General features: G+C 41.9%; 1 protein-coding gene across 3 annotated transcripts in view; it reads left to right on the forward strand.

The window, feature by feature from the left end:
- Nucleotides 1-12,432, forward strand: part of PROM2 (prominin 2) — a 76,286-nt gene that overhangs the window by 25,169 nt on the left and 38,685 nt on the right. For 2 of the 3 annotated variants that reach the window (XM_040414472.1, XM_040414471.1), the window contains exons 5-10: nt 91-154; nt 3,673-3,762; nt 6,892-7,091; nt 7,197-7,265; nt 11,090-11,153; nt 11,252-11,411. In XM_040414472.1, coding sequence (XP_040270406.1) covers nt 91-154; nt 3,673-3,762; nt 6,892-7,091; nt 7,197-7,265; nt 11,090-11,153; nt 11,252-11,411 — 647 coding nt within the window. The remainder of the gene's footprint in view (nt 1-90; nt 155-3,672; nt 3,763-6,891; nt 7,092-7,196; nt 7,266-11,089; nt 11,154-11,251; nt 11,412-12,432) is intronic. The other variant, XM_040414473.1, reaches the window with a different exon arrangement.

Genomic DNA, 12,432 nt, shown 5'->3' on the forward strand with positions numbered 1-12,432 from the left:
GTTGTTGGGGGATATGGGGTCAACACAACAGGAGGCATGTGTACCAGAATGAAATGAGTAATGTCTTGTAAATGTTTCTCTTTATTTTAGGCCATCAATAAAGTGGTTTCAGACTATTCGATCCCGAAATCCAGAGTTTTTGCTGATTTACAGAGTAAGCATAATAGTCTATCTACAAAATATATGCAATTTAATTATTTACCTCACACCTGGGTACACACCTACCTTAACACCCACACATAGACTCCATCACTACCATCTAAGATGAAAGTATATCCAAAAACATACATAAAAAAATCAAAGCTCACAGTAAAGTGAAAATGAAGCCCAACTTTATGTAAAGGGTCTGTCTCCAAGCCCGCTCTTTTCAAGACTGGTTCTTTTGCTTTTTGTAACACATCCTGTCATAGTGATTGCGGCCATGAGAAGACCCATAGTAATCTACTGTGAGACAACTCATGGGTCAGCACATAGCAAAAGAGTAATCTGCAGGTGGACCCCATTCCATATGAGACTTGAGCTGCTCCTCAGAAGTTCTCTTTGGAGTTGTTTGTCACCTATTAGTCCCCACTAGGCATAACATAGTGGATCAGTTCCTTTAAATGGTTTATGCTGCCCTACCTGAAGTAATGACAGAAGTCCTCATTATGGTAGGCTGTCACTTGTTTGTCACTTGTAGTTTCCATAATATCACTGTAATCTCACACAAGTAATCTCAATGATGCGTGCACTCTGTTGGAGTCCTTGATATTCATGAGCTGACGCCTTTCGCCACCACGCACTGCCGATTTGACAACTTTCTCCCTATGCACAACAATAGGAAGAAAGCTGTCAATCAGCTGCAGGAGGGCAGGGAGAGTCTGCTACTCTTTAATGAGACAACCCCTTTAAGCAGTGAGCATAAAACCACAAGAGAAGCTCCAGCAAACATTCCAGTGCACAATGCCCTTGCAATATATTAAAATGACCTTATTAAAAGGGTTTGTCTGAGATAATTAGAAAATATACCAATGCCCCAAATGTTGTGAAAAAAACAACCATTACATACTCACCTCTCTGTCCATTCTCTCGCCTTTCCGGCACTTCTCCCAGTGTTTGTTTACAGACTGAAGCACTGACAATGAGGTATACATCACATCACTGCTGCAGCCAATCACTGTCCTTAGCAATATATGGCTGAGAACAGTGATTGGCTGCAGTGGTCACATACATGTCACTTCTGCAAACATTGGGAGAAACAAGTCATACACTCCAACGGTGGACTACTGCTAGAACTTACAAGATGGATTTGAGGGGATAAACCCAATTGCCCTTTTTCTACTCCTTTCATCACCCCCGCCTGTATCCAACAGGATACCCATTGATTAGATTATTACCGTACTAACGCATTTGCAATCTACCATGGTGTAATGCCCAGTAATATAATCTAGCAGTGGAGCAGATAACCTGCATACAACAATCACTACAGAAAACAATTAAACTGGCTTAAAATGAAATGGATATAGATTGCACATCTATGGCCTATTAACCCATATAATTAGACCTCATGTATAGAAACAAGATAATTCAGTTAAGTGAGCACACACGGTCTGTAATATATCCGAGGACAACAAATTGGCTCAGCCAACAGATATGAATCCCTGGCTAAACATCACAAAAGAAAGCCAAAAGAAAACAATCAAAGTATTTAGGAAAAGCAGAAAGTACAAGTTGAAGAGCAGGACACACACATCAGTATATTAAAGAGTATTTCAATCTACAAGCCCTTGGGTTGTCCTCTACTGTCAAGTTGTTACATTTCAGGCTTTTATTTTAGCTATGTAGTCTTTCCTATGCTTGCAGAAAGCAACCATTACAGCTCCCATAGGGGCAGGCAAACATCCTTGCCAGACTCCTCAAAGGCTTATATGCCTAGGTATGCAGTGCTACTTTCCTTGACCCTGTATGACGTCATGTAATTACAGCAGCCTGTATTCTGTTGACATGCTCTATAGGACAAGTTTCTGCAATTTGACTTCCTTGCAGTCCTGAGGGTTTTTGACTAGAGGTGAGCGAATCGAATCCAACAAAGTGGAATTCGATCTGAATTTCAGGATAAATTCAATTTGCAGCAAAGCTGAATTTCTTCGTGCCTCGTGGTAGCGAACGATTTAACCTGAAATAGTGTATAAAAACAAAAAAACAACATACTTACCTCCTCCATTTGCTCGCGACGGGCTGGGTGCCGCCATCTTACTTGAAGATCTCGGCCGAAATCCCGTGCATGGTGATGTATGATGTCACCACGCCGCCTCAGGCCGCGCAAGATCTTTAAGCAAGATGGCGGCGGGCGGCCTGTTGCAAGCAAATGGAGACGGTAAGTATGATTAAATTTTTTAAGGTTAATTTTACACTGTATTATTACTCTCAGATGCCACAATTATGTATGATCGCAGCATCTTAGGTGCGCTATCGAAGCAATTTTTTTGTAAGATTCGGCAAAGCAGCCAAATCGAATTTTCCAAAACTTCGCTCGTCTCTATTTTTAACACATTGTTTCAAATATATATGTGCCCACCCACAGCGGCAAGGTGACCATAGAAAATATATTTGCTAAGAAGCTAATATTTAGCATATGAGATGTGGTATTAGTTTATATAAAGATTTTGCATTCGGTGCCTTGATAGTGCTACTGTCTTCTGGGTTTTTCTCTTTGATTATGGCCATGTACATCCGTGTATCTCTTTACCATGTTGTGCAGGATGTGTTTATCATTTTTGTGTTTTGTCTTATTAACAGACTGCGCCAGATTCTAATGTGAGGACTTCAGATTGCAATATTATTTTAGGGGATTAATCATAATGCGTAAACTTCAATGCTATTGAGGAACTGATATACTGTACACAAGGGCTGACCCTCCCTTACTATGTACCTATAGTACCAAAATTTATATCATACAGTGACCAAAGAACATAGCCGCATGGTGCTTATATAATACCTCCAAACAGTTGCCTAAATAACTCTGCCTAATCAATAAAGTGTGGTTCTTCTGAAGCCTTGTACTACATATACCAATGGCGGTTTTACACAGGGCAAATGTCAGGCCAATTTTCTGTGGAAAATGAATCAATTTTAATAGATTAACTTCATTAAGGGGGGATATATTAGGACAGAAAAAAAGGGTATGACATTTTTCTGCTAGAAACAATATCACTCTTGCCCATGATCTATGTTTCGTTTTGCAGCTCCTCCTCATTTCAAGTGAATGGGACTGAGCTGCAATACCAAACACAGCCAATGGGCCTGAGTGGCGCTGTTTCTATTTAAAAAAAAAAACAGAACACTTTTAATGCTGTTGATTGACGTTAGCAAATCATTCTTCCCAGAATAATGTGGCTGTTTTCCTATCTCTGACGTTTCTTGTTCAAGCGGTCATATATGAAGAATGCTCAGTATTGTGTGAGCTTCTAATCGCGCCGTGCTTTGTAAAGAGCAATTACTGAAATGTTGTCCCACTCAAAGGAGTCACCAGCTACAAATGTATTACTTATCTCTAGCTGTGATGCAGCAATTAGCCATTTGTAACCAGGATCACAGACACTGATCTGCTTGGTTTTGAAGTCTCCAACTCATCATATGTTAGAAGAATGCATGAGATCTGATTATGTTCTTCTCCGTGTGGTGTCCATATAGGCTTCACTCCAGCTGTGAATGAGACTGTGAATGCCAGGCTGAATAACGAGATTCGCCCTCTCATAGAAGACGGGCTCCAGACAACAAGAGGTAAATGCACCCTGCACCATTCACTTCTTCATTGATCACCTCGTACTACAATGTCTTATGTGCACTGAACGCAATCCAGCGCAGGAATAGTAAATCCTATCAAAGGATTTTTCTAATCTGCATTTATTAACTGATACTTTATTTTTTATTCTGTTTCCTGAACATGATTATGAGAGCGGAGGTGTTAACAGCATTTAGAGATATGCTTTACAGCAGCCATCACGGGCCATAGACACAATAGACAGGAGGAGACTTATTGACCTCTATGGTAGAGCTTTCTAGGCATACTCTGTGATCTGTACAGAGCTCAGGAGGAGGTGGTGTGCTTTGAATCATGAGCCGTTCAAAGCCTTCCATATACTTTCTTCTTCCCATGACTCTAGCACAGGTTGATCTTTGTTTCATCTGTCCAAAGAATACTGTTCCAGAACTGCGCTGGATTCTTTAGATGTTTTTGGCAAAATCTAATCTGGCCTTTCTATTTTTGAGGCTGACTAATGGCTTGCACCTTGTGGTGAACCCTCTATATTGCTCTCATGAAGTCTTCTCTTTATGGTAGATAGATACACTATGGAAAGGATACTGCATGGATGTCCAGGCCTTTTTGAGTTCCCAAGCTCCCTAGTGAGCTTCTTTTTTTTTTTACCAGAATGTACCAAACTGTTGATTTGGCCACTCCTACCATTTCCACTATCTGATGGATTTCTTTTTTTTTCAGCCTAATGATGGTCTGTTTCACTTTCACTGAGACCGCATGTTGTGGGTTCACATTAACCAAATGCAAATGCCAAGTCTGGAGTCAACTCCAGACCTTTTACCTGCTTAACTGATGATGGATTCATGAGGGAATAGCTCATGCAGCCTATTAAATAGCTTTATAGATAATTGTCCAGATACCATGAAAAAGAGGCAGTGACATATTAAAGGCCTGTAATTCCTAAGCCCTTCTTCCAGTTAGGATGTGAATACCCTCAAATTAAAGCCTATATTGATTAACTATATCTTGGATATAGTTTGGTAAACAGCTAAAATGCCAAAACTTGTGTCACTGTCCAAATATTTCTGGACCTAACTTGTATGTCTCATACAATACACAGGTTCTCTATCATATTTCCTTCTTTGCATGTTTATGTAGGCTGTGAACAAGGTCCAAGGATTGGACCAAAACGTTGGCCGAGTATTTGCTTAATTTCTGGATGGATAAATAAAGGAACGACAAAAAGCTCTATATGTACTTGAGCAATACTTTTAATACCAATACTTGGATTTATTTCATAACCTAAATGCCTAGATGTCTTGCCTATGAGCAGCTATTATTCTTTACTAAGTTTCATAGCCAGTTTCTTTCCATAGTTACAGGTGCATATCTACAGTCGTGGCCAAAAGTTTTGAGAATGACACAAATATTAGTTTTCACAAAGTTTTCTGCTAAACTGCTTTTAGATCTTTGTTTCAGTTGTTTCTGTGATGTAGTAAAATATAATTAAACGCACTTCATACGTTTCAAAGGCTTTTATCGACAATTACATGACATTTATGCAAAGAGTCAGTATTTGCAGTGTTGGCCCTTCTTTTTCAGGACCTCTGCAATTCGACTGGGCATGCTCTCAATCAACTTCTGGGCCAATTCCTGACTGATAGCAACCCATTCTTTCATAATCACTTCTTGGAGTTTGTCATAATTAGTGGGTTTTTGTTTGTCCACCCGCCTCTTGAGGATTGACCACAAGTTCTCAATGGGATTAAGATCTGGGGAGTTTCCAGGCCATGGACCCAAAATGTCAATGTTTTGGTCCCCGAGCCACTTAGTTATCACTTTTGCCTTATGGCACGGTGCTCCATCGTGCTGGAAAATGCATTGTTCTTCACCAAACTGTTGTTGGATTGTTGGAAGAAGTTGCTGTTGGAGGGTGTTTTGGTACCATTCTTTATTCATGGCTGTGTTTTTGGGCAAAATTGTGAGTGAGCCCACTCCCTTGGATGAGAAGCAACCCCACACATGAATGGTCTCAGTATGCTTTACTGTTGGCATGACACAGGACTGATGGTAGCGCTCACCTTTTCTTCTCCGGACAAGCCTTTTTCCAGATGCCCCAAACAATCGGAAAGAGGCTTCATCGGAGAATATGTCTTTGCCCCAGTCCTCAGCAGTCCATTCACCATACTTTCTGCAGAAGATCAATCTGTCCCTGATGTTTTTTTTGGAGAGAAGTGGCTGCTTTGCTGCCCTTCTTGACACCAGGCCATCTTCCAAAAGTCTTCGCCTCACTGTGCGTGCAGATGCGCTCACACCTGCCTGCTGCCATTCCTGAGCAAGCTCTGCACTGGTGGCACTCCGATCCCGCAGCTGAATCCTCTTTAGGAGACGATCCTGGCGCTTGCTGGACTTTCTTGGATGCCCTGAAGCCTTCTTAACAAGAATTGAATCTCTTTCCTTGAAGTTCTTGATGATCCTATAAATTGTTGATTGAGGTGCAATCTTAGTAGCCACAATATCCTTGCCTGTGAAGCCATTTTTATGCAACGCAATGATGGCTGCACGCGTTTCTTTGCAGGTCACCATGGTTAACAATGGAAGAACAATGATTTCAAGCATCACCCTCCTTTTAACATGTCAAGTCTGCCATTTTTACCCAATCAGCCTGACATAATGATCTCCAGCCTTGTGCTCGTCAACATTCTCACCTGAGTGAACAAGACGATTACTGAAATGTTCTCAGCAGGTCCTTTAATGACAGCAATGAAATGCAGTGGACATTTTTTTGGGGGATTAAGTTAATTTTCATGGCAAAGAAGGACTATGCAATTCATCTGATCACTCTTCATAACATTCTGGAGTATATGCAAATTGCTATTATAAAAACTTAAGCAGCAACTTTTCCAATTTCCAATATTTATGTAATTCTCAAAACTTTTGGCCACGACTGTAGGTTTATATTCTCACTTGCTGAATGGTGAAAAAATCCATGGCGAAATTGCAGTAATTTACAGTAAACATTTTGTCTGGTAACTGGCAGCATGGCATACTAGCAGTGCCATTTGGCACATAAGAACGCAGCCTAGAGGTTCTCCTGAAACTTGATTTTAACTTAAATGCTTAATATTATTTTTCTCCTGTATTCTTCACAGATCTGGAAAGGGCAGTTCAGATAGTAGTGGATGTTAACATGACTCTGATGAACCTGCAAAGAAAAGAAAGGGAACTTTTGGCCACGCTGATTAGTCACAAAGATAATCTACTAGCAATTTTATCAGAGCCAAGCTGTGAGGACTGCAGCGATGCTGCCAGCATTATACAAAATGTGCAGCTGAACCCGAACCAGAGCCAGGTGTGAGCATACTGTTATACTGACCCTTTTATCAAACCAATGGAAATTAGATAGATAGATAAATATTAAGACGTACTTTCTACTGACATGTGTTTTATATTTTAGGTTCCTTCTATTTCTTTGGATAAATTAGTCAATGTGAGAAAAGTCAATCTACCTGGGATTTTCCAGAAGGTAGTTCTATTTTGTAAAGATTAAATAATTTCAATACAATATCAGTAAAGAAAATTAATATACTGTGGTAAAGGTGTTTGCAGTGGTGCTGACTATGATCTACACACTATGTAGCCCAAAAAGCCCCTGTATAGGTAGGAAACCCTTAAAGAGGTTGTTTCATCATGGACAATGGGGGTATATAGCTAGGATATGCTCCCATTGTCTTATAGGTAGGGGTCACACTGCTGGTACCCGCACCTATATCGACAACGGAGCCCAGAAAGTGAAGGAAGGCACACTGTGCATGCGCAGCCGCCATCCATTAATTTTCTATTGAAATTCCGTTAGCCTCATAGAAATTAATGGGAGTGGGGGCCGCGCATGCGCGGTATGCTCTCATTCACTTCTAAGGGGGGGCTGGCTTGGTGGTGACCGGACTGGAGTCCTCCAGCCACCACCTTGCAGGGCTCCGTTCTCTATATACGGTAGGTCCCAGCGGTGGGACTCGCACCTATAAGACAATGGGGGCATATCCTAGCATTATGCCCCCATTGTCTATGATGAGGCAACTCCTTTAACTACCAAAGTTTCTTAGTATTAGTTGCCAGATTATGCACTGGTCCCATATTCTTTTGGCTAGTGGAGAATTTGCAAATAAGTAGGCTAGAGTGTTGATCTATTTGGTGTGAGCGCCTGCCAAGAAGGTCAAGACTAACCCTGCTCCAGGAAAATCCTGTTCCTGTGAGTGAAGCTGCCAGTAAAAGCAACTTTGCTAAGGATTAACCTCTGAGAGAAAGAAAAATGTAATTTTGCAGATAGTTGAGGACCATGGGGCAGTTCTCGGCGTGAGTTAGTAAAGGTAATCCAATTCCACCTTTAGACTTTACTGCCGGTGGTTTGGGTTTTTGCTTTTGGTGCTCACTACACTTGACCATCTGATCGAGGCCTGCACCCGCAGTTGGGACGTGCAGGGAAATATTGAGGCATTGCACACCTTTGGTCATTTTGGGAAGATCGCTAGCGGCTATAAAGACAGAGACTCAGGGTCAATTACCACCATAACAGCCACCTTATATACGCAGCCTTATGGGAAAAGCCTACACTGTAGTTCAGGACTGTGCCTGCAGCATATATTTGTACTGTGACCCCTATCATCTATTCAGTAAAGGAGAGACATTACTTTGATATAACAAAGCCAGCCTGGTCTGTGGTCTGTATACCTAATCATCATCATCACCTACCTCCTGTTTTCCTGCCTTGCACCCTGCTGCTCATTCTTCCTTAACATCAAGGGCACCCCAGCAACCACTAGGCAGGAGTCCCCAAAAGTCTAGCGAGGGAAAGAAGGGTTGACACCCCCCCCGCCATTCAGTGCCCAGGCAGCCGAGGAGAGCACTAGAGTCAGGATTAGCCCTCTCCTCTCCCCACCTCCTCCTTCACACTGGCATTAGGTGGTGTGGAGTACAAGGTAGGATTATGGTAAGGGAAATTGGTCATAGATAACGTTATGGAGACGCCTATATTACAAAGTTCTAGATCATTAAAGGTGGTGCCTGCTTTGGATAGTTTCTTTTTGTTGGAGGTTCTCACTGATGATGAGCTTATAGCAAGGTGTCCCACTACTGATAATTGTGGGGGAATGCGGTAGCAAGTGGTTCTCCAGAGCTCTATTAATTCCTGTATTGGAAGCTGAGTAGACCATACAACCCCTTTAAGACTAAGCAATTTCTATATGTGTTTGCTACAAGGAAATTAGAATTACTACATACAGTACAATAGATGCTGCTGTATTGAAGGTCTTGCCATATCTGTGGACTTCACTAGGCCTTAGCAAATACATTTCTTGAAAGGATCTGTCTGGTTTCAGGAGGAAACAGGACAATACAGAGGATCTGCCTACAATAACAACATGGTCATTACATGGTCATTACTTACCTGCCACATTCCACATCTATGCTCCGGTTCTCCTGGCCGGGATCTGTTCACCTGGCTGCAGTGATTGGCTGCAGAGGTCACATATTATCGGCGTGACATCACTGCTGCAGCCAGGCTGGGAAAACTAGAGCGGTGATGTGAGATCTAACAGGTAAGTAAGTAATCACTTCTTTATTGTAGGCAGATCCCGTGTTATCAAGTTTCCTCCTGACAACCCCTTTAGTTGTTTTTACCAGCTATCGAGTTGTACTTGGTTTTCCTCTATTTTTTTTATTTAACAACTTTATTGGTATATACAACAAATACATAAAAATAAAGAATTTGAGTAATCACTCAATATAGTTAATACCTTTTCTTTTTCTTTTTTCCTATCCCTATTTTTGCTCTAGTTTTGGTTATCAATGGGGTCAGATTAAGTTGCACAAAATTTTCAACCTTGGGGCATTGCACACCTTTGGTCATCAAGCCCAAGTATTGAAGAGTGTCAGCAACATCTAACTGGGTTGTCAAGAACTCCTTTTGGGGTAGCGGGTCTATTGGCATCAAACTGGTCTTCGACCAGTTTATATGTAGACCAGATACCTCACCAAATAATTTAACCATTCGGATAATTCTTGGCAGAGTTGTTTCCGTGTGATCTATGTAAAAAAGAACATCATCCACATATAGGGAGATACGATCTTCCACTCCTAATGTTCCAAATCCTTTAATTTGATCATCCTGCCTAATGGCTACAGCTAGGGGCTCGATGTAAATGTCAAATAACAGTGGAGATAGTGGACAGTCCTGTCGAGTACCTCTGTTTAGATCAAAACTAGTAGTCAGGATCCCATTGAGACTCAACTTCACCGTAGGGGATCTATACAGTAATTTAAGGATGTTTATGAATCCCTCCCCAAAGCCCATCCTGGCCAGAACCCTCCACAAAAAACGCCACTCCACTCTGTCAAAGGCCTTGGAGGCATCTAGTGACAGGATGGAGCGGGCAGCTCCCCCAGGAGCCTGTATATTAGCAAAGAGCCGATGGAGGTTATGATGAGTACCCTTATTTTGAATTAAACCGTTCTGGTCCGGATGGACAATGGAGGGAATAACCCTAGAGAGCCTTGTGGCCAGGATCCTTGCAAAAAGCTTTACATCTGCATTCATCAGTGAAATCGGTCTATAAGATCCCAGGTCTGTGGGGTCCTTGCCTTTTTTTGGGGATTAATGTTATTACAGCTTCCATCATTGAGTCTGGGAGTTTCCCATCCTCCAACGATTCAGCTAAGACCCCAAATAATCTAGGGAGAATAATCTCCTTATATTTAATGTAGAATTCATATGGGAGTCCGTCTGAACCGGGGGTGGAGTTGCCCGAACATAATTTAATTGCCCCTTCAAGTTCCTGAATGGAGAAATCTACCTCAAGCGCTTTCTTTTGGTTTTCATCTATATTAAACTACTTTCTTCATCACTTACAACCTTCTAATTTGTCCTTATACTTCATGATTGGTGATGTAGGAAGATTTCCCATGTGTGAATGGATTAAACTAAGCCATAATCTTTGGCTTAACTGCTGACGTCTACATTAACCAAGAAGGGTTCTTGAATTTCTAATTGATTTTCATCAAAGAGACATGTGTGCTACATACAGTTAATTCACCCAGGCCCATAACAGCCAAAGATTTCTTGAAAATTAGTTTTTATTCATTCACCTTTTCACTTTTTATTTTATCCCTGTGGTGGCTTTCCATGAGGTGGCTCCTCTACTGTTCTTCTCTCTACTTTCTTATTAGTGTTCTGCGTTTGTTATTTGTGTCATTCTGTCATCCCCGTTCTTTCATCTTCCTTGCAGGCCCCGACTGCTTTCCTCATCCCTCCCCCTCTCTGACTTGTCATTAATTCCCATTCTCTTATCCTCTCAGGCACTTCAAGTTTCCAACGATATGCCAAAACTCGTGACCACTCAGGCTGACAAAAGTTTTACTGGTAAGTTGCAAACCCAAAGGGCCTAAAGAGGTCAGATGCTTTTTTGTATGATTTAATATCCTAAAATCATTCTCATGTTGTGTTTTCTCTAATTCCAGATATTAGGTCTGCCTTGAATAATGCAGAACAAGAAATTCAATCCTATGCAAGCAAAATCCCCATTCTACGATATATTGACCCTATAGATAGAGAGGTACTAAACATTCAACTAAAGATTGAAATGTATGGCCATGAAGCAGAACGCTACGAATACTACAGGTAAATATAAATTGTACAGACATGTAAAGCCAATTAATCCAAATCAAATGGGAACTCTTTTTAAAATCAGTGGGGAACAGTGGTCTCAGCAGTTGGACCTGACTGAGATGTCTTAAAGGGACAATATTTCTAAAAATGAATTAAAGAAAATATATAGTTGCCCCCATGTCTGTCTGCATTTTCGGCAGGATCTAGAAATCCTGAAGAGAACTAATTAATCTCTGGCTGATCTATTCAATTTTTAAATGGTGAGCGGCTGTGGAAGTGGCGTACATAGAGAAGTAAGGGCCCCATAGCAAAGATCAAACTAGGCCCCCACACAGGACAGAAGGGTTTCCGCCTAAACCCCTTTCAATGACCCTTGGGCCATTTTTCCACTGCCTCGTTTGCTAAAAGTTGTTCCTTTAGAGCAGGGGTCGGCAACCCCCTGCATGCGTGCCAGAGTTGGCACGTAGGCCATATATGACTGGCACGCAGTCACACTGCATCGCAATGCACTGCACCTTTCATTTAAAAAAATTCAGACTCGATACACAGGGTCTGCTTGGCCCGCCCCGCATGCTTCCCACAGTGCCATCCATCTTCAGACTCCACTGCCTCATGGTTGGCTGGCTGGCTGAGTACTGATGCACTATACAGAAACCATCACCAAGACCCGCCCCTCACGCTTCACGCCGTGCCAGCCATCTTCAGACTCCACTACCTCGCTGGCTGGCTGCTGTACCGCTAGTGTTCCTCAACTGCTGTTCTGCTGGCGCAGCTGACAGAATAGAGATATGATTAATGACACAGGTGACAGGGATGGGAGTAATAGTGACACAAGTGACGGTTAAGGAGATGGGAGTAGTAGTAGCACAGGTGACAGCAGAGGGTAAGGAGTAGTAGTGGCATAGGGGACAGCAGGGTATGATGTGCTGGGGCAGTCAGATGGAAGGTTGATAGTGAGCTTGGGGAATGGGAGAAGCTTTATGACTAAATTGGAGATGGGTTTAGGATGGTGAGCCTGCATGTGATTGCTGGG

The sequence above is a fragment of the Bufo bufo genome, chromosome 1 (assembly GCF_905171765.1).
Source record: "Bufo bufo chromosome 1, aBufBuf1.1, whole genome shotgun sequence".
In the NCBI taxonomy this organism is placed as follows: Eukaryota; Metazoa; Chordata; class Amphibia; order Anura; family Bufonidae; genus Bufo; species Bufo bufo.